The following is a 22,303-nucleotide window of genomic DNA, read 5'->3' as shown; positions in this document are numbered from 1 at the left end:
GAATATAATAACGCTGTACCATCATGATGGTAGCTGTTATTTTGAGGATTGATTCTAAATCCTTTCCCCTAAATAGTAAATCTTCTGCCACGTCTTATTGACTCCAAGAACAGGGTACATTCCTCAGGAATTAGGTTCAGTGCACAAGTTCTAGGACCTTTTAAAAATCAGTCTTGTCTGTTTCTGTGGGTGTGTTCTCACAGTGTCAAGTGGCAAAATAGAAATTCTGTTTGGTTTCCTGCATGAAGAAGTGGTATATTATGTAAGGTGTGGTGGTTTTTTTCAAGAAATGATGGTTGCTTAGGATGGATTGAGGTCTGTTCTACTTTCAGACTAAATTTGCAATTTATTTTAAAGCTTAGAGTAATGCCAAGTGAGCATAGCAGTTGATCTATTTATGTTTTTATTTTCTGGTGCTTTAAAGTCAGAGGCAGTCACATAAATAACGAATAATTGGGTTCATTATCTCTCCTTCCTCATAGCTAGAAAAGTAAGCGGTCTGTGGTACATGCTGCTGACGGTATCTTAATTCACCGGTATTTTTTCATCCGAGGGCTGATAGATCCAGTTAGTGTGAGCTCATTATAGCGATCTTGGTTTTGTATTTTAACAGTACCTAAAGCATACAGCAGCGCTGTTTCAGAGGCTGCCCTAACAGCGGTGTGTGGAATTTATCTTGTAGCAGCCGTTTGGTTTGTAGTAAGAAGTGATTAATTTGCCAAGAGTGATGAGCGGGGTGGTTGCTGACATGCAGTGTGCCCTATCTGTTTTTCATGGTATCTGCCTGGAATTGGCTCTGCTCTAGCTGTGTTTGCTCGTTGGCCATGATGTGTGCCTCGAGACTCAAATATTAGGCTCGACTAAGGTTCCCTGACACTGTTTCTTAGTTTATTGTTCAAAAAGTTTTGGCTCCTATTTGTATTTATCAGCTCTTTTCCTTTAATAAAATGTTCATTAACACAAAATGTAAAGCCAATAAGAACCATCATAAAGGTGACATTTAGATTCCATTCAAGTTTAATTTCTCTGTGTTCTGTAGACCAGTATTCTAAGAGTGATTTTGAGGGCTGGAGTTGTTTTACCTCGTGTAGCTTTGGTGAAACAAAGCACCAATCTGTCACAGTCAGAGAAAGTGTATTAAGACCTTTAGAAGTTTGGCAGGATTTTTATATGGGCGCTGTTTTATTTATGGAATAATGAATGAAATGTCAGGAGAATTAGAAGCCTTGAAGCAGAGACCTTTTGCATAAAAGCATCGTTGCTGTCAGCAGCTGTTAGAGCCAGGGTGTGAATGGAAACCTTAGTCTTTCATTGGTGGTGAACAAAAAGAATTTTGGGGACAGTCGAAAGGGAAGTTACGGTTTTTGATGTTAGTCTGTCTTACGAACGTGTCTGTGTATGTGTGCACCAGCGCGTGCCTGTGAGCTCAGAGCAGCAGTTCCATACAAAGATTAAGAAAACGTAACTTGCTAATACTTTGCTTCTGAGCAACTGATGCCTGCAGTACAGAAATTGTCCAGGTGATCCTCTCTCCGTGATTTGCAAGTATCCCACTGCTTCAGAAAAATGAATTCTGCTGGTAACATCACTGAAAGTACTACAGGTAATTGATTTTTTGGGTGTCAAGTCTGGAGTGAGCTTCAGTCTCGTAAAGTGACAGTCCTGCAGGTCTCTCCCATCCACAGGCATGCTTGTGCATGCGGTGTCATACCAAAATTAGAGACTCTTGTTTCTACAAGCTGATGTGTGTTCACATTCTTCTGGTCTGTTCAGAACAAATAGAGGAGAGGAGGGTATCTCCCTTGCTTCAAACTCTGTAGGGCCAGTAGAAGGTGTCTCTAAGCAGTACAACACCGTGTGTCTTTCAGCTCGTTGCACTGAGCAGCAATGCCAGAATATGACCACAAATCTCTAGGGTCTTTGATACACCATGGGATTTAATGTCCCAGCAGAGTCTTCTGACAAAAAAATATAAGCCTAAAATGCCAGGTTTGGATTAAATAGACATATTTTTTTCAGGAAAGGCAGAGGAGGGAAATGTGCAAAGCAACTAGAAATTTCTTGAAAGCAGTGATCACAATTGGTCCTTGTGACGGTTGGGATGTAGTGGTACTATTTATTTATTTATCTTACACGTTCTTGAATGTGTTGGTGAGTGTAGGGATGCATTTTTAGGCTGGTTTTAGGAAGGCTACAGCAACAAAAAGGATAAAACTGTATTATTTATGATATTGTTTGTTTACAGGTTTCACCAATTACATGCGGAGTCCAGCGGGGGACATTTTCAACCCCGAGCACTTCCAAGTGAATCAGGACATGAGTTATCCTTTGAGTCACTATTTCATTACCTCTTCACATAATACCTACCTCATGGGGGATCAACTGATGTCCCAGTCTAGGGTGGACATGTACGCGTGGGTGCTACAAGCTGGCTGTCGGTGCGTGGAAGGTAAAGATCAAAAAGGAATCATCAGTAGGCTCTGTAGTTTTTTTTCTCCTCTAGGAAGGAAGACTCATGACTTCTGTAAAGGAAGACTCATGACTTCTGCAGAAGACGTGGTAATTGAGTAGAGGAAAAAACCTGGTAAAACGATATCTTCCCCTCACAAATAACGCCAAAATAACGTTGCCATAGAATGGAAAAGTTTTCTTCATCATGGAAATAAGGCAGGCTTTTGAAGGGTAGTCATTGGTACTGAGAAAAAAAATCATTTTTTGTAGAGAGGACACTAACATTCAGTAGGATGTATTGATGTGTGTGTCTTCTAGCCAAACGTATGACAACTAAACAGGCAAATACGTAACGGGAGAGCTGGTATTTCTGATAAGGGAAGCAGGGTTCTGCAGTGTGAAGGGTTGTCAGTCTCTGCAGTGACTGTGAAGCCTTTGCATTAAATCCTTTCTGATGTTTGTTGTGCCTTTCTGAGACAGTACTTGCTTCCTAACCACCTCTAGTACCCTGGCCATCACAGTGTTTTCAGAAGGCCAATATTATGGTTTGCTTGGGTTAGATTGTGGCATGCCAGTGGGTGCTTCAGAGGAGTAAAACATTTAATGGAAATGTGATTGTACCTATAAGGTTAGGCAAAATCCAGGGAGGGCTGGAGAGGACTAGGCTTGGCTTTGTTTGTGGTGTGAGAAGCTTGGCTACGATTCTCTGCTTTCCTTTTCAGGTTCAGTATTAGCATAATGAAAGTAATGCTGTTCCTTGTCACCTCTCTCCTTGTCGTAATACTCCTCAGCACTTGTTAAAAGAGATCTTTTTTGCTTGGGGCTTTCTCAAGCAATGAGAACTGGTAGAATGTCAAGGCCAGGAAGTTTCTTCAGAGGAAGGCTGTTGAGCGCAGTGAGGAGGGGGATACAGAGGGAATGACCCTGTGCTGCACCGTGTTGGGCGCACGTCTGGCTGCGTTACTGGGGGTATTGCAGGGCCTCGTGGTCTCGCACGGGTGGTGGCCCCAGATGTTACATGTCTGATGGGTGTTGTTGTTTCTGTTCTACAGTTGACTGCTGGGATGGGCCGGACGGCGAACCAATTGTCCACCATGGATACACTCTGACTTCCAAAATTCTCTTCAAAGATGTGATTGAAACTATCAACAAATACGCCTTTATCAAGAACGAGTACGTATACGGTCTGCCAGCTTCTGTGTCTCGGGGCTCTTGACCAGAGCGTTCCCTGGCATCCTTGGAAAGACCATTAGTGAAAGTCTAACCTGTTCCTGCATGTGCCAGGCAGAATTCTGAGGGCTTTTCTGTGCAGAGGAACAGTAATAACCCTTATCCTCTTAATGCTGCAAAAGCTAAGTTTGCAGTTGCTGGTATTTTTTTACGTCTCTGCCAGGTACCCTGTTATCTTGTCAATTGAGAACCACTGCAGTGTCGTTCAGCAGAAGAAGATGGCTCAGTATCTCACAGAAATTCTGGGAGACAAATTGGATCTGTCTTCTGTGAATAATGATGATTCTACCAAGCTCCCTTCACCAGCAAGTCTTAAAGGAAAGATACTGGTTAAGGTAAAAACCTGCTTTGTTCCATCCCTCTTTCACTTACATCAGTTTACTTAAATTTGACTTAACTCAGTTTAAAAAAGCAGTCCTTAAGAACCTGGTACTTAAGTTTCTGAACAAATGTCTTCTCAGTTAATAAAAATCTGGTTGAATGCTTTGAATAATCTTATGTTTTATTTATTTTTTAAAAAAAATGTATGATAAGAGCTGCTTGCTAATCTGCCTCTGTAATCAATTTATCTTCTAGGGGAAAAAGCTTCCAGCCAACATCAGTGATGATGCAGAGGAAGGTGAAGTTTCTGATGAGGACAGTGCTGATGAAATGGATGATGACTGTAAAATAATGAACGGAGATGTAAGTTAAGTGACTGTTTGAATGTAAACGTACGTTTAAGTTTTCCCATCCCAGTGAGAAGAAATCTTGTGCGAGTTGTCTGGAATGTGGATGTGATCTAATCTTCGGGATTCACCGCCAGTTTTTCAGGTTCTAAACCTTCGTGGGGAGAGACTGGACACAAGCGCGTACAGGGCAGCACCAGTACTAGTGGCTCTGGTACAAGTTTGGAATTTTGTGTCTTTTAATATGTTAAATATATCTCACGATTCTTTATGGCATCACAAGTGTTCTTCCCCTCAAATGCAAAAAGAGAAAAATTGTCCTTATGTCAAATTGTGGCCATTGTTACAGAGCATGCCTTTGGGTTGCTGCATTTAGTTGATTTTTCGTGTAAAGAGGTGTTCAGATTTTAACCTCTGTTTGCTTCAATCTGACAATCCCTTATTTCTTCATCCTTTTTAAAAGTTAATTTTTTTGGTCACTTTAATCTTCTGGCGAGTGACATTGCATCTTACAGAAACAATATGAAATACACAGCAGAACCATTTAATAACCTGAACAAGATTGCCTTGGAGAGAGATTGCATTTTCAGTTGTCTTTCCCTCGGGCTGTTTCCTCATTTTCTATTACGGGTTGGATCCTTTTCATCTAAAACTAAAAGATAAACTTATGAATCAGTCCACCACAAGGGAAAAATAGTATTTTTTTTTAATTATTGTTTTAGCATATCACTTTTCAATATTTTAAAGCTGAGGTCTGTGATGTTTCAATACTTTGTGGGTTTTGACACTTTCTTGTTACGTGAGGCAGCTTTTCCCGGTGGGAAGTGTTGCCCAGCCAGTGGCGATGCAGTTCCGTGCCACGGACTTCCCACCTGGGTTTGCTCAGGCCTGGGATCAAGGCAGGACCCTTCTGAACAGGGAGAAAATGCCTTGAGAGCCAAACCAAAATCCTTTACAACCCACTCTGGGGGTGGCTACCTACGTAGGTGGCCGCAGGGGAATCCTGAACTAAATAAAATGAGAATTGGGCATTTCTTGACTTTGAAGCTTCACCATGATGGGCCGCGTTCACTCGGATGGTTTTTCTGTGTTCTCTAGTTGTTTATCTGTCTGCCAGGCATGGCAGGCTGTTTCCAGTACCCAAAGGAGACAAAGCAGGGCATTTGACACCGCACACGGGTTACAAGCAGAAACGTTAGCAGGTCTCTCCTTGCTAGAAGTTAACTTTTGCCATGATTCTTTTCAATTTAGCCCACACATATGCTATTTATAAAGAGATGTCAAATAATGTTTAGTTTTCTTCCGTGAAATGGATGGAGAAGTTAATGTCAGTACGAGAAGTGTCAGCCTTGGTAACAGAATTAGGCAGTGACGTGTCGGGGCTGGGCGTGTGGTTCTCACGGAGGGCTCGGTAGGGATTGCTTTGCTGACCTCCCTGTTTTCGTTACTTTGCTGGGAGGTTCGCTGATGCTTTGAATCCGAGGTTTGCTACGTTTGGTTTGCTTCCCAAGCCAAATGTTGAAGACCCCAGAAAGTCATAGCTTGTTTCATGACAAATGTACTTTATTTAGTTTTACTCTCTCATCACTTCAGACAATCTGTTTACACTTTGGAGGTAACATCCACTTCAGGGCCTCATATGCTTCCGTACCTTCCCTTAAGTCTGAGACCAAGCTGCAGGGAACTGCTTCACTTTAGGCAGATTTTTTTCTTGCATATAACATTTTAGTTTGCATTAATCCTAGCCGGAGCTACTAAGACTTTTTTGATCACTACTAGTTTAATGATTCTATTTGGTTTGTAGGCATCTACTAATAGGAAAAGAGTGGAGAACATAGCAAAGAAAAAGCTTGACTCACTGATAAAAGAATCCAAAATCCGTGACTGTGAAGATCCGAATAATTTTACGGTTACGACTCTACCATCTTCAGGAAAGGCTGGTCTAAAATCGGACAGTAAGAAGGTAAATGTGATACGTTATTAGTACCTCGTGTTGCTTATATAAAAACTCTGTTATAGGGAAGAATACTTTTCATATTTATATCCATTTAGTAGAAGCTTCTCTTTAAGTTGCTGATAATGAGATTTTAATTTTAGCTCTTTTTATGATTCACATTTCATGCTGAGGGATAGTCTGTTATTGCAGATGAATAATGAAATATGGCAGTCCTTCAAAATATAAACTGAAATGCTAACCACCTCTTTCTGCAAAGTCCAAGCTTACTGAATAAATCATATATTATAAACTTCGAATTCATAGCTGAATTCATTCAGTTAATGATGATGCCAGGTGACCATCACTGTCACATACACAAAGCTTTTTTTTGTGCTCACACAGCAATTGGAGCATGAAATGTACACATGAAATGACTTTTCGACACAAAGAATTTTATTTTCCATTATTAAAAGTGCATATGAATGTTGAGTTTTCCCCCTCAGTTCTCTGTGTTCTACACATTTACATCTTTTTTAATTTTATCCTAATGCTTATTTATAAAAAGGCACTCAGCCCACAGACTAAACTTCATGAACTCAAGGCACCGTCAGTTTAGAATTTGTAATAAGCCTCAAAAAGGTTGGGAAGATTGCTGCATGCAAATGAGAAACATGGGAGATCTGCCACTAAAAAGCAGGTGCACTAACTGGGGATTAAAATGAGATGAGAGCTCGCTTCTCAAAACGGGCAATGGCGCGAGTTTTGCCCGCACTTTTAAGCCTAATGATGTACGTGAGGTATCAGACGGTTATTCTTGTAAGGTCCTCTCCACGGCCAGGATTTCAAGAGTCCTTTTGGATTGTTGTAAACCAGAAGGGTCTGTGTTTTAATAGTCTTGGAAACAACGAAACTGTAAAGCCATATTAAAAAACAGTCGCAGAAATGAAGTATACACATTTTTAGGGATTATAGGATTCTTGTTTCTTTCTCACCATGCAGTGTCCTGATAAAACTGTGTAATTGGCACTAATAAATCCCGTTAAGCTATGCGTTTTGAATACTGAGCTACAAACCAGTCTGGTGTCAGCGAATGTAGGTGGTGTAGGGGCATTCAGACTTTGCCTGGCTGAAAATAAAACTTGGGTTACGTATTTGTGTGATCCCTGTCTGCTCTGCCATCTTTTTTGTCCGTGGGAACTTTCAATTATTGCTGGGTTACAAGAGCTTCTACTCAACTTGTGTTTTGAAAAAGCCAGTCTGCCTTGTTCTGGTGCGGTTCTTTTGACACTCTAGGGAGGTTTGCTTCCCAAACCATTTCTGGTGTTCAGGTGTGCTGTCTGTAGCACTCTGGTCTGCTACATTATTCTTTCTGTTTGGTTGCTTTAGAATAAACTCGAGGAGGATGTGGAATCTGGGGAAGACTTCAGCACCAATAAGAGGCACAGCCGGTCTTTGATGGGCAGTTTTTCCAAACGCAAGGTGAGCCACTCAGTAGAATAGGTCTACACTAAATATTGTATTCTTGGATAGATTTTTTTTTCTTTGCATGCAGTGGTGGAGAAGAATATCATAACCGCATTGTCTGGGAGAGGCTTGCTGTCATAGTCTTCACTGAGTAGATAGGCTGGATAACCGGTTATAATTGTGCATAACGGAGTTTTAATTTATGTCAAGGTCTAAAAGTATCAAAGACCTAATCTGCAAAACATAAAAATTCATTTGCACCCTTTATCTGAGGATTTGCGATTCCTTTATAAAAAGGCTCTGACCTCGGGCTGAGCTTTCCCCCTGTGCACACATATTGTTCTGCGAGGCCAAGTGTTACAAAAGCTGTCATCTCCCATTTTCTCTAAGGAACATACTCATTGGCATAACAAAGCAGAACTGCATCCAGCTGCTCAATCTGTGTTGATCAGACAGTTGTGACATTACGGTTTTGTTTCCTTGTGGCACAGAAAAAAGGAAGCAAGTTGAAAAAAGCAACGAGTCTGGAAGAGGGGGAAGATGATTCGGATTCTCAAGGCAATTTAGCCCGGAGCTCTGTCCATTACAGCAGGTTTGTGATGTCCCCACTAGATAGGGTCACCTCAGGTCTAGAGCCGATCTGCTGAAGGCTGCAGGCACGTCACAGGGATGTGGGATGAGGACAGGTCTGATGTCTGCCACCAGATCATCAGAGTGATCTCTTGGAGCAATTCAGACAAATCAGCAAAGCACAAGGGGCCACGTGTGTGTTTTGAGCCCTGGCCTCCTCATCCAGCTGACGTACAGGCCCCTCGGCTGATTTTTTTGTTGTTTTACAATTTGCCAGATGAAGTTGCATCAACATTCACATGATGATTTTAATTCTTCTTCTGAAATTGTCCCTTCAAAAATCCTGACGTGAAAGATCCTTTGTAGAATGGTTGCTTAAGCTTCAGACTTCAAAAGCAAAAAATGAGATGAAGCAGTTCTCTAGGAGACTTTGGGGCTTTCTTTGGGAAGTCCGTAGATACGCCGTTGGTGATAACGTTCTCACTATCTCTTTGGGATTTAATTTTTTTTTTTTTTCTGTTAGCACTTGTAAAGATATTTCCCCCTTTGGTCAAAGCAGTTTAGAGTTCTCCTCACCAGATCTTAGCAGGTGAATACTTCTGCTGCCATTAACACCCAAGAACAGGACTTCCTTGCTCTGTACATGTTCGTGTCCTTGGTTCCACAAATTCTGTGCCTTGGCGGCGTGGCATAAAGCTAAGGACCTTCTTGGTGGAAGAAAGCCTTCTTGTATTTCTTTATCCTGATTTAGTTTTAAATATGCAAAACAAAATTTACCTCTTAATTAATGTGAAATGAATTTGTTTTGCCTTTCTAGGATAAACCGACAGAAGAAAACAATGAAGCTGTCCAGGGCACTCTCTGACCTGGTGAAATACACAAAATCTGTTGGCATCCATGATGTTGAAACTGAAAGTAGGTTGAGCTCAAGTCTGCTGAAAGTAATTGCCGTACGCAGAATTTGCAAGGTTTATGTTCTTACCTTCTTATTAAGCACTGGTTTTCCATTTGTTTCTCCCCGACTGTGAGGAGAATTTAACACAAAAACTGCACACGATAAAGCTCTGCTGTTCTGAAGCAGCTGAATACTTGTCATTCAGAATCCACAAAGTCAGTCTAGAGTTTCTGCATCTTATTTTGACAGGAATCAAGCTTTAGTTATAAGTATCAGAAAGAGAGAATTGCTTACCAGAACACATACTTTCCTTGAGCAAATTTGAAAAAAATGTAGGGAATTTTTAAAAAACGTTTTAATGAAGATTCAGGTCATTTGTTGTATTCAGCTTCATTTTCCCAGTCATAACTCCTCCCATAAGCACAATGATTTTGCTGTAGTACAAGAAAAACCTAGTTCCCTCTGAGTGGGATGTATTCAGTGATGCTTGGTAGTTATAAGGAACTGGTGCTGTGTAGTTTTGAATGCTTTATGTAGATAATAAATAAATAAGGAGATTACCTCCAATCTCCTCCTCTCTCCTGTGTAGTCTCCTCCAGCTGGCAGGTTTCATCTTTCAGTGAAACAAAAGCCCACCAGATACTGCAGCAGAAGCCGGCGCAGTACCTGCGGTTCAACCAGCACCAGTTGTCCCGCATCTACCCGTCTTCTTATCGTGTGGACTCGAGCAACTACAATCCCCAGCCCTTCTGGAATGCTGGCTGCCAGCTTGGTGAGCGGAAGGACAACTTGTTCAGTTCTGTTTTATTTCTGGAGGGATGTTCTAATAGGAGCTTCAGAATCACCCCTTGAAATACTCTGAGTTCACTGCTTATCTATCTCTACTGATAATTTAGCCCTCCTTGTTACTGTCTGTGTCGTTACTGAGATAGATGACCTCAGACGTGTGTCTTGCATGCAAGTGGTTGTGTGATAAATGGAATGACCTTCTCCAATGCGAGAGGACTTCAGAGCCTTTTCACAACTTCTCTCCCTGGAGCTGCGGTGGATGCCCTATAAGGGATTTTTTTTCATAAAATGTTTGAGTTTGTGCGTCCCAGAAGTCAAATGTTAAAATGTATTTAAGTATCCTTCCTTTAGCTTGGTTCTGCAGACAAGGATGATGTTAATGTACTCAGTAAGCAATATCACTGTTTTGTTTGTTTGGTTCGTTGTTTTGTTTTGTTTTTATTTAAATAGTTGCACTAAACTACCAGTCAGAGGGGAGGATGCTGCAACTGAACCGGGCTAAATTTAGTGCCAATGGGAATTGTGGCTATGTCCTCAAACCAAACTGCATGTGTCAAGGTAAGAATTACAGAGCGAGTGGATCACCTACTGCATGAGAAGAGTGGCTGTGGATCCTTATAACAATATCCTTAAAAGCACATTTCTGATGCTAGAAGTAAATGAGCAGGACGTGTCTGTAACTAAAATCATCCCCAAAATTGCACTTCTTTCACATTATGTGACTTCTCATTCTTACAGGTGTCTTTAATCCAAACTCTGAAGATCCACTGCCTGGTCAATTGAAGAAACAGCTGGTTCTAAGAATTATCAGTGGTCAACAACTCCCCAAACCACGAGATTCCATGTTGGGAGACAGAGGAGAGGTATGGGATAATTGGTGCTTGTTCTCGTGTGTTGGAAAAGGCTTATTTCCGTGTTGGCTGGGCTAAGGATGGCGCGTTATCCTCCAGCCAAGCACTTAGAGATGATTCTTATTGGGATTTTCTAATATTACAGCATAATAATCTGTTAGAGAAAGGCTCAGGACCAATAATTATTAAAACAATAATGTGCAACGCCCACACTGTAGAAGCCTTGAATTTCACCTTTCTTACGCTCTCTCAATATTGGTTGCTTTCTGTTTTCCAGATCATAGATCCATTTGTTGAAGTAGAAGTTATAGGCTTACCTGTTGACTGCTTCAAAGAACAAACTAGAGTAGTTGACGATAACGGTAAGATTGTGTGGTTTTTAGGTTTTTTATGGCTGAAACACCCACTTTTAGGCAAATTTTGTTCATGAAGATACAAGTAGATGAAATTTGGTGCCAATTATGTCAAAGCACTGAAAAACTGATTTAAACATTCTTGATGTTCGTCTTACTTGGGTGCATGAGAAAGCAGTAGTTTAAGCTTGCTGTGATCAAAAGGAAGTCAGGTTGCCCAAACACCTGCTGAAGGCAGGGCCAAATTTAAGTAAGATCCAGCTCAGTTTCCTGAAAATTCTTGTGCTGTTGTGGCTCCGGCTGAAGTCAGTGGGAGTACTGCATTTTCCATGAGCAGTGTTCAAGCTATTAGGAAAACTGGAATGACATTGCAGCTCAAGTGTTCCTTATTGTGGTGTTGGGTGATATGGTTTAGGGGTGACCTTGTAGTGTAGGGTCAATGGTTGGACTTGATGATGCCAAGGGTCTTTTCCACCTGAATTGTTCTGTGATTCTATGATCGTGTAGGCAGTCGTCTTTCTTCTTGTACCTTATGAACAAAATACCTAAAAGCTGATTCCTTCATTCCAAGGTTTTAACCCAATGTGGGAGGAAACATTGGTGTTCACAGTACACATGCCAGAGATCGCGCTCGTCCGCTTCCTCGTGTGGGATCATGATCCAATTGGGCGTGATTTTATTGGACAGAGGACAATAGCTTTCAGCAGCATGATGCCAGGTGAGACAGAAATACTGCTTTTCCCTCCATTTTCTTCACACCAGTTTTTGAAAGACAGTAGCGTGCTGACTGTAAGTCCCCAAGGGAGAATTCAGTCAAGTTGAAGTCACGGATTGATAGCAGCAATAACGGACACTGGAAAAAGCAGACGTGGGTTTTTTTCTGAAGTAAAAGGGACAAGAAGAAATGGCAGCCAAGTTTAAGTGGTGTGACTGTGTGTGGCCAGCCGATGCACCAGCCGGGGTGCTTATTGCAGGGAGAAGCTGGGAAAAAGCCTGTTTCCTTTCTTTTGCTGTTTCCAAAAGGCAAGTCTCTAGATGTTCTTCCCATCATCTGTTCCAAGCCCTCGTCAGCTTCGTTCGTTCTGTTTCAGGTTACCGACACGTGTACCTGGAAGGTATAGAAGAGGCATCCATCTTTGTCCACGTGGCTATTAACGACATCTGTGGTAAGGTGAGTGCTGCAGCGTCTGCAGAACGAACTCCCGGGATCTTGTGTTGCAGCAGGGAAGCCCAGGGGGTGAAGGTCCGGGATAACATACTAGTTTAGCTAGGAAGTTTAATTCCTTCTGTGGCATTCATTTCAACAAAATTCAGGTAGCTGAGTATCTTACAGCTCCTTGAGACTCTCCAAACCAGTTTACCTCCAGCCGCAGTGACAGGCGGAGCTTTCTGCAGCAGGACGCTGCAGTATCAGCAGAGTGGCTGCGGGAGGCGGCATTGAATAGGCTGGGAATTCTGAGCTCCTCTTCCTCTGGTGCTGTACACTTGAGAGGAATTAAAACAGCTTCTTTTATTTTTAATTTTTCCTCAAGAACCGTGCAGACACCTGCTGGATGCATACATTGGCACTGATTCAAACAGCTTTAAATTTCGTCATGAACTGCTTTGGAGTTCCTGTGTTCAGATCTATTTCTCTCACTTGAATAGTTCTATCAAACTCTCCACGATCGTAATGAGAAAGTCAGAGAGCTCAGCCTTGGGCACGAGGCAGCGGGAATTGATCTGAGCAGTGACTGTGTCCCTCACCTGTGTCCTTTAATGAAAGCTGGCGTGTGTTTGCTGTATGCATCCAGCAGAGATGGCTGTCCTGGCCAGCCCTACTCATCCCTTTTTGTAAATTCTTCTGTTCTGTTCTGTTGGAATGCTGGAGAATGGGCAGATTCTCCTCCTCTTCCCACTCATGGTGCCCCAGTTGCTCATTGCTTTCACTGTGCGCTCTGTACTGTTGTGAGGATAGCAAATATTTCAGTGTCCTGCACTGGAAGTCGAAGCCTGTAGCTTAGTATCCACTGGCAAATGGGATTTTTAAATAAAAGGTGAACTGGGTCTGCCTGCCTTAATCCCTCCGTAGTTAACTTCATCAGCTTCCACGTCACTGCTCTCGATAGCAGCATTTCACAAAAGAGACGATGTTCATAGTCTCTGTGAGTGTTCTAAGAATTTTCACCTCAAATCTCTGGTAATATTGCAAGGCATTACCTCTCTTTTAACCCTTGCTTCACCCAGCCTTTCGTAATTATTTGCTCTTATTGGCTTCTTCATGAGGAACTGGCTGGTGATAGTTACAATTGGCAGTAGGGCAATGTTCCCGTTTAAACTTGGTGGGCGATTTTGAGGACGTCGGATTTTCTCAGGGTTTTAAACAACTGAAAGACCCTTGTGTATCACGGTGTCCCCTCCCTGTCCTTACCCATGAGCTTCCAATCTATTGCACTCATTTGGTTTTTTGATTGCTTTACTCCCTTTTCATGTTCTAAGTGTCCTGGACATCCCTCATTGCTTCTCACGATCATTGCATCTCTTTGGGTGTGCTGGTGTTACGATGCTGGTGCTGTGCATGGGTGTCAGTAAAATACAAGGATTTGTGAGGAAAGCTTGTATGTGTGTTTTTCTGCATTTATGGTTTTTAATAAATGCTGCTGAAAATACAGAACTAGTATTACACAGCCCTTTCTGTTTTGATCTCTCTGAAACCTGTTCTGCTTTGGTTTTTCACTTAACAGAGTTCTGTTAAAACTAGAATTATTTCTCCGTTTTCCCTCTCTTAACTATGGGCAGAAAAATCACCGCAGTTATCAGCCTGCTTTTACCCATCCTTTATTAATCCAGACATTCTAAGGCAAGCACTTTTCTAAATGTGGATATTCCACCTGCTCAGTAGCTTGATATTCCCAAAGCAGAGTCTTAGATTATTTTTTCTTTCACCTTAACTTGTGTTTAACTGAAATCTCTTTTAGATTGCGCAATTTCCTGGAGATGCTTTTCTCTGTCTCTTCTGTAGTCTATGAATGTATCGCAGAATTTCTTGTGGTTTTCTAGATGTGCATATCTCCGAGTTCCTCCCTCACTGTTCTTTTGCCTTTACTCTGTCTGTTTGTGATTTCAGTGGCTTCTCTATGTCAAAATGTCTACTTTTAGAAGCAGAGCGTTTTTAGACGCCTTGAAGGTACCCCCTCCTGGCTCGGGGAGGTGCAGTGACCACCACCACACACCTGCATGCCTCCAACTAGTGGCTTCATTAGCATCAATGTGTCCTTATGAGCATTTTGAAGCTCTTCAGCTCGTGTAACTTGACTCGTGACATTTGACTTGGACAGTTCTGATCCACCGGAGAGCCCTCCGTGCCTGAAGCAGATCCAGGATAAAAGTCCTTCTATGCCCTCCCTCTCTCTCTTCTCTGAGTCTCTACCTCTTTCCTCTGGTGTGCTATAACTCAAGCCACTTTGTCACACGGAAGAGAACATTCACAGTGAATCGTTTGCTAAACTGTGCGAAAGCCCCTTGTGACGTTTTTCAAGTCGCTTTAACGCGTGGAACAGCCCTGTTGGAGCTGGCCTAGAAGCTGAAAACACGTATTCTGGATCTCCCTCAAAATGGCTCTCTTGAATTATTTTTTTTTCTTCCTTTTTTTTTTTTCTTCCTTGAGTTAACCAAATTTGTCTTTGGGTTCTTGAATCACTCGGTTGATTCAAGCAGTAGTGGCTAGCTTAACAGAGCTGCACCAGCTAAGCCGGACTGATCCCTGGGCCCCGCACTGCGTCTCACCCATTCCATCAGTGCTTTTCTTTTCTTTTTTGTTCAGTGGTATTTGTGTGTGTGTGCGTATGTATGACATTTTTTCCTGGGTTTTGCAAATATTTATATTTATATAGTCTGATTTTTATAGCAGTAAATTGGTGTACTTGCCAACTTGTCTCTATTGGAGCAGAATTGGTTTTTTCCCCTTTGCTCTTCAACAAATGCATAATCTCACTTTGAAGCTTTTCTGGTGAAAATGAATCCACAATGATCCGGGCAGACTGTTCAGTAGTCTGGATCTCATAGAAGGTTTATTAATATTTAAATTACATTTTCTTCACCTTGTGTGGGAAAAATCAGTCCCTGCCTTGTTTATCTTTCCCTGCATATACATCTAAAGGCTGCGTTAGGTGCCTTAGTAATCATTTCCTCACCCTGGGTCTTGGCAAGTGGTAACTAAACTTCCGTCAGTTATATAAACGATATTGTGGATGTTTTCACTGGGCTACGCGTCAGAAAAATAAATCTTGATCCCGCGTGCCAGACTGTGCAGGACGCTTGTGGATAAAAGCAGCTGTCAGCCCAGAGCAGCTACTCTCTATCCATTGAGTCCTACAGCAAAATTTGAAACGGCTGAGCATGCACTCAAATATTTTGGAGTGAAAGATAGACCGTTGTAATTAAAATGAGACGTTTCTGTGCCGTTGTTTGGCGCTACAGAAACGTGACCTCACGTGACAGCACGGGGTAAAAATCGAACTGACAGCAAGTGCCAACAAGCGTGGGCGCTGGTCAGATTTTCTCGTGGGTGTCCTACAATGCATTTCAGTTGTAGGCTTGTGTGCTCTCTTTTTATTCATTCTTTATGCTACAACTACTAAAGAGAGTCTGATCTAACTGGGAAATAAAGGGGACAAAGGAGAAATAGATTAGAAGGGAAACTTCTGTTTTTCTGCTTCAAGGGGATTATGTGTATGAGACTCTGCGTAGAGAGAAAACCAACACGCTCTGTCAGGCATCCGCCCGTTACTTTCAAAGTTGGCAAGTACACCCGGAATGTTTAGAGGAATGCTGAGATCTATGTTTCACTGCAATGTCAATCCACTGTACGGTGGCGGATATATGTGCTTAATGTTTAAATAAGTACTGAAGTGTATGAGGTACTTGCATTATCACCCTGACTAACTTCGCTTGTTTGTAGAGTGTTTCTTCAGCGAAGAAAACAAAGCTGAGTGTCTTTGGATGGGTGTTGTATGGTGGGGATTAGCAGAATGTAATCACACAGGTAGAAGGCGAAATACGTGATCATTTGTCATGGATATAGTTCAGGTGCTGTTCATGATAATGCTCAGTTCGATTGAAATGTAGATCTCCTTTTTAGTGAAAAAATATTATATTCTGTGTTATGTCTTTGTAGACTGAAGTATTTCCTTTCTTTTTTTTACATTTTCAGTATCTAGTGCTGTTGTTTAGATTTATGTTATAAGTAGCTATATGCTAGTAAGAAAATTATGACAAACAGAGAGATCAGCCTGGAATTTTGCAAAGCTGCTGCTGCAGATTTTTTTAATTCTTAATCTCTGTCCTGTTTCTGGTTTAGTCCTTGTGCTGGTGTTAGCGGTATGGCAGGAGCCTCTGTGCGTGTGCATACGTGAGCTGATCATTTGCACCCGAGTTCCTGTGCCCAGAGGAGGAGACTTGCATTTTCTCTTAAGAACTTTTTTCTTTTCTTATTTTTCTTAAATTTTCCAGGCCAAACAAGCTCTAGGTCTAAAAGGCCTGTTTCTCAGAAATCCAAAGCAGGCCTCTCTGGACAGTCATGCTGCTGGCCAGCTCCATCGCAAACATTCCTTTAGCAGCCACATCTTGAGACGGACAGCCAGCGCCCCCACCAAAAGCCAGAAGAAGAACAAGAAGGGCTTTCCTGAAATTGCTTTTGACACAAAAGACAACAGCTCCGAAGGGGCCGGTGAGGACCGTGAAGTGGAAGCTGCCTCCCAGCCTCGCTTCGAGCAAGAGCCAGAAAGCGCCCCTCTGTCACCAGCTCCCCGAGATGGTGCCGGTGGGGAGGCACATGGCAAGGGCTTCAAAGGTAAGGCTCAGAGTTCTCGTAGAGCCAAGAGCCACGGTTGTGCTCAGCGGGGCGCTGCTTTCAGCGAGCCCATACGGAGGTCGAACAGGGTCCGGCTTCAGGAGCACCAGAGCGAGAAGCAAAGCGTCTTCGCACGCTGCGCCATCAACAGCTCTGGTAGGATTGGAGTGGCCACCAATTGTATGAAATGCATGATCGGTTCCAAGGAAAGCCCAGATCTAGAGTGCAAGTGGAGTGACCGTCCTACCAGGCCTATTGCTAAAGATATCCCTCGCCAGGAGCAGTATAGCAGTATAACTGGAGAAGAGGGGTTAGAGCTAAAAGCCTGGGGTGCCCAAGGTCAGCCCAGGCAGCAAGCAGATCTGCAGGCTTGCAGCAGCCCGGGAACTGCCGATGATCTAACAAGGAGCACCCAGCCTTTTGTGACCGCAGGGAAGAAAAGCGTTGACTCTAAATGTCACGGGATAAAGGCTCATTCCCGGCAGCGGTGGCAGTGCCAGTCAGGTGGCAAGTACGGAAGCACTGTCAACTTGGTTGCAGCCAGCAATGGCTCTATATCCTCCAACTCCAGCAGTCTAGAAAGCCTTGGAAGCCCAGAATTCCCCAAGCGCTGGCCTGAAACTTCTCGAAGGCAAGTGGGCACCCTACAGAGGGAAATGAACGCCTTGTTCGTTCAAAAATTGGAGGAAATTCGAAGTAAATCCCCTATATTCTTTACTGGTAAGACCAGATTTTCTTCACCCTTCTCCTCCTTAGATCACATCATTGTCTTGGCTTCCGCATAGCATCTACTTAGAAGCTCCTGTATGTTGTTTTGCTATCAAGAGCTCTTTTTTTTTATTGTTGGTAATGGCAAAAAAAAAATCCGCAAAAATATTTTTATTTTATTTTTTTCCTAGACGTGTCTGGATTAGATTAGTCCTTTCCATGCCTAGCTACCCATCTGCAGTAGCAAAACCATCAGTAGTCCTTGAATGTTGGGGTTGTTTGTTCAGGGTTTTTTGTTTCCCTGTGGTTTTGGTTTTTTTTAGTGAATGTGGTATGATACTAAGTAAATTTTGAGATCCAAACCAGAGCATTAACCAGAGGTTGGGTGTGGGAAATACATATTAACAAACAGTATTTCCATTTCCAGTATTTGTGTTTCACTGAGGGATGACCACATCAGGGACGATCTCCGATGAGCGCTCTGCTGACAGTAAAGCCAGAATTTGCCAACTTAGTGCCATCAGCTCAGGGATTACTGTGTGGAATTCTGTGCTCTGGGTTATTCAGGAGATCACATCTTCTGAACACAGCAGACCTTCCGGTCCTGAATGTATCCCTGCCCAGCCTGCAAACATTTAGAGATGTGCCTGGTGTTGTCCATGTGGTTTGACTGCGACCCGAGGGCACGGCTGCCTAATGCGCAGAGCAAGGTGTGAGCTGATGCTACTTGACATCAGCCAAGCTGACGTTAGCACTTCCCGACTGTAAAGTAAAACGTGGCCGTTTAAAGGCTGCTTGAGCTCCAGCGTTTCGTAGTTGTTTCAAGCCAGAAATAGGCGTGTGGTCAGGGGCATCATGTAACGCTTCCACCCTTACAGCTCGCAATAGGAGCAGAGGCAATCAAGGTACACGTTTTAATAAGGAAACTGGCTTTTTTCTCTTGATTGAATTTGGACATTGGTGATTATGTTTTCTGGAACACTTAAGTGGCTTTGGTGCTTTTTAAGATGTGATCCCTTTTTTAGTAATAGAGTCTGACTGCTTCTTTGAAAGCCTCATACAGAATTTTAAAATATTCTATTTGCCTGATCAATTTAATCTAAATTTTTTTGTTATTTCTCTTTTTTAATTCTTTTTTTTACGTGTTTTTCCAATAGCTGCTTTGAGCTTTTAGGAGAATACCAGGACAATGGAAGGGGGATTGGAAACGTTTGCTGTTCCCGTGACTTGAAATGATTCCAGAGCAGCAGAACTCTTTCTGTGCCTACGTTATTGGCATTAGGCTTTTCACAAGCTCTGAGCAGTGTGACATATGAAACCATTTCCCATTGTCAGTGCCAGCTTCCTCGCCAGCCCCCGAAGTCACTAAATAAATATTGTGATATGCTTGAAATTTGATTAAATCCATCTGACTTCTCAAGCATGGAATCAGCAAACCTTTAAAATGGTGAAGTAGTCACTTGGACTGGATGCTGACGGGCCGGTGACAAACCCAGTGTTTGCCCAAACAGCAGGCTCTCCCCTCCCGCCTGCGTGGGAGCGCCTGGGGCCAGGAAACCAGGGAAACCAGGAACCTCAGCCTGAAGTGGCTGCATTTCATAATTAACGTTCCGTTGGTGGGAAGTGCCACAAGGATGAGATGGGAAACTAGTCTCTGGTTGTCCCCCTCCTGGCAACAGCATTGCGATTTTCAGTATTTCCCCTTGGAAGCCTTCCTTTGGCTCTGCCAAGGGCCCAGCCTGGGTGGGGAGAAGGAGAGCTCGTCAGCCTGCTCAGCTCCAGACCTCTCTTGAGGGGGAAAAAGAAAAAAAAGTCCAATATTTCTTTGGCTTTTTGTGGTGATGCAGGAGATTTTTTTACTGTAGCCTTAGGAGAGAGCTCTGGAGAAGAGGCTCACTTCCATTGCCCAGTCTGGTGGAGTGTGTTTCTTAAATGATAGCAAAAATTGCTTTTTATTCTGTGACAAAGTAATGAGCTTAATATCCCTCCGTTTATGGATTCCACTGAGTGCTCTGGTTGGTCAGAAATTCTTAGGATCCTACAAAAATGTGTGAATGTTTCTGTCTGTTTCCCTTCCCTCCCTCAGCACTAATTTATCCTATTACCTGCACCTGCCTTCCCTACATTAACTGGATTTTTCCTCTGTTCTGTCCTATTATTCCACATGCACACTCTCTCTCTAGTTAAGAACTGAAAGGACAAGCAAGTCAAAGGTAACTGTCTCCTGAGTGTCACTGATTCAAGCCCCTCATTGCCTGTAGCCCTGGTTTTTGTTTGTTTCCTACCTAATAATTATCTGCTCCCTTTTTCCTAAGGTTGTTTCTTGGCTCAGTGGTGTTTTGCTAGTTCTCAAGTGCATGTTTGTGTTGTGGTTTGGAGATGTGGGAAATAGTCTTTTTGGCATGATTGCTTTGGCTCTTAGAGTAGAGGCGATAAACGTTTTGGACAGATGTGACGTTTCCTTCTGGGAATCGGTGGCTGCTGTGATTTTTCAGGATCGTGCCATCAGCCTGGTGTTGGTGGGCCATGCATCTGTATAGTGCTTTGAAGAAGAAATAAGAAAATTTTCTAGGGAAAAAACCCCAGCACATTAGTCTGTTTAAAGTTTTTGTTTTAAAACAAAGGCACATTGCCGACTTCCATTGTACGTGTACAGATCATGTCATTTGGGACCTGCTCCAGAAGTGCTCCGTGGTTTCGGTTGGTTGCTGGTGTTCTGGTCCTTACACAGGCTCTGATTGTGATCTGCCGCACGGCCACGCGTGAGTGCTGGGGGCAAGGAAAAGAGCGATTCCAGTGGTGCTGGATGCTGGTGGAGGAAAATTTAGCTTGTGAGAGGGGACAGGACAAAATGGATGGGTGCAATTGTTTGAATAAGATAGTCAGAAAAGTACTGTGGTGCTACATGCATGGGCTGAGATTGTTTGAAAGCAACAGGACTTTTGGGCAGCTAAAACTGAATGAGCAGAAATTCTTTTCTGCCTTTAGCCAGGAGTTGGAAATCTTACATTATTTTTTAAATCATGATTAATATATGCAACTGCTACCTTAAAACCAAAATGATAGCTCATAAAGAATAAATCTCCAGCTAAACTGCGATTTGTAGTGGTTAATTAACCCTGTGTCTCCTTTTCTTGTTTCTTTCTTTCTCCTGTCTCTTCCTATCTCCCAAGTAGATGTCTGCCACTTCTCGACGCAGAGGTCAGCCACTTCTTTGTGCAGCCTAGAAACTATCACTGAAGAGCCTGTTATTGCCAATGAAAACCATCACGCCGGCCTTCTCTTCCCTCTGCCCATTGCTCCTTGCAGCGACACTGAAGAAGGGTCTGGGTCTGATCGTTCCACCGAGTGTCGACCAGAAGTGAGCAGCACGTCCAACCAGCCTCACGACTCTCTACTCGCTAGAGAGCAACGAACAAACCTGGCTGCAGAAGACCGAGCACCGGTAGTCACAAGAGCAGCTGACACAAGTTTAGGAGTCCAAGAAGATGAGAGGACGAGCATGACAGGCTGTCTCCAAGAAGAAAATGGGTGGCCACAGGCGTGCAGTGGAGCTGAAGATCAAGGTGGGTCGGCGGTGCATCTGCTGGTAGGGGCAGCGGGTAAGAGCACTGGCCCATCTGTTGATGACTGCCAGAAGCTAAACGACCAGCCAGGTCAGGTATTAACAGACACTAAAAACACCATTGAATCCAAAGGTGCGGCCGCGGTTCTCCTGCAGCAAAACAACGTGGTTAACAGCACACAGACAACCTCACCTCCAGGTGCTTTCCAGAAAGCCCAGGCTGCACAGACTCTACCCATTTCTGTTTCTCAGACCAACGCTTACATGTTAGTAAGAAGGTCAAAGACTGAAGGACTGAAGATGCCAGACTCCTCAGCCTTAATAAAAGCCCCAAGTAGCCTGTCTCCAGCCGCAGAGGTGTACTTTGACGCCACCATTAATGACCGGATCTGGAGCAAGCTAGATTGCAGCAATCACCGTGACAGCATGTCTTCCTCCTCCAGCATGTCCTCCAATGACACTGTGATAGATCTCTCCCTACCCAATCTAGCTCGCAAAAGCCTCCCAGATCTTGGCGTCCGACACGACAATTTCGAGCCCCTTGCCGTCAGAAAGGGGATGCGCCCACGATCTGCTACCGCGTCCAGTAACGAGATGCCAATGGTGAGCAAGAGCAAATCCAATCCAAACCTGAGGTCTGGCCAGCTGCCAGCGGACGAACTGTGCCCCCGGCCTCTCGCCAGGAGCCCTCAAGATGCCTTCTCATCCATTCCGAGAAGGCACACCTGGAGCAGGCTGTACATAGAAAGTCTCAGACAGTCTGTGAACAAATCCAAAGCGCATGATGTGGTTGGGAATAACCAGGCAAAATCCAAGAGTCTTGGAGACCTCACCTCTGATGATATCGTGTGCACTTTCGAAAGCAAATACCGTAGCATCAGCAGGAGTTTCGTCACTCGATCGATGCGGGAGCAGCGCCGCTCCTCAGGCCTGAGATCCCCGGTCAGGTCCCAGGACGAGCTGACGGAGCAGCTGAAGAAGCTGACAGCCTTT

The 22,303-nt window shown here is 43.4% G+C and overlaps 1 protein-coding gene across 1 annotated transcript in view; it reads left to right on the top strand.

Moving 5' to 3' along the window:
- Window positions 1–22,303, top strand: part of PLCH2 (phospholipase C, eta 2) — a 32,351-nt gene that overhangs the window by 9,757 nt on the left and 291 nt on the right. Inside the window, exons 7-22 of the mRNA XM_009875351.1 lie at window positions 2,246–2,449; window positions 3,504–3,624; window positions 3,845–4,016; window positions 4,258–4,365; window positions 6,154–6,312; window positions 7,687–7,764; window positions 8,241–8,341; window positions 9,137–9,234; window positions 9,804–9,986; window positions 10,454–10,561; window positions 10,742–10,866; window positions 11,132–11,216; window positions 11,779–11,925; window positions 12,299–12,378; window positions 16,698–17,757; window positions 20,919–22,257. Of these exons, the coding sequence (XP_009873653.1) occupies window positions 2,246–2,449; window positions 3,504–3,624; window positions 3,845–4,016; window positions 4,258–4,365; window positions 6,154–6,312; window positions 7,687–7,764; window positions 8,241–8,341; window positions 9,137–9,234; window positions 9,804–9,986; window positions 10,454–10,561; window positions 10,742–10,866; window positions 11,132–11,216; window positions 11,779–11,925; window positions 12,299–12,378; window positions 16,698–17,757; window positions 20,919–22,257 (4,168 nt within the window). The remainder of the gene's footprint in view (window positions 1–2,245; window positions 2,450–3,503; window positions 3,625–3,844; window positions 4,017–4,257; window positions 4,366–6,153; window positions 6,313–7,686; window positions 7,765–8,240; window positions 8,342–9,136; window positions 9,235–9,803; window positions 9,987–10,453; window positions 10,562–10,741; window positions 10,867–11,131; window positions 11,217–11,778; window positions 11,926–12,298; window positions 12,379–16,697; window positions 17,758–20,918; window positions 22,258–22,303) is intronic.

The sequence above is a fragment of the Apaloderma vittatum genome, unplaced genomic scaffold (assembly GCF_000703405.1).
Source record: "Apaloderma vittatum isolate BGI_N311 unplaced genomic scaffold, ASM70340v1 scaffold22020, whole genome shotgun sequence".
Lineage (NCBI taxonomy): Eukaryota > Metazoa > Chordata > Aves > Trogoniformes > Trogonidae > Apaloderma > Apaloderma vittatum.
Note: the sequence above shows the minus strand (reverse complement) of the source record. Positions and strands in the feature narration are given on the sequence as shown.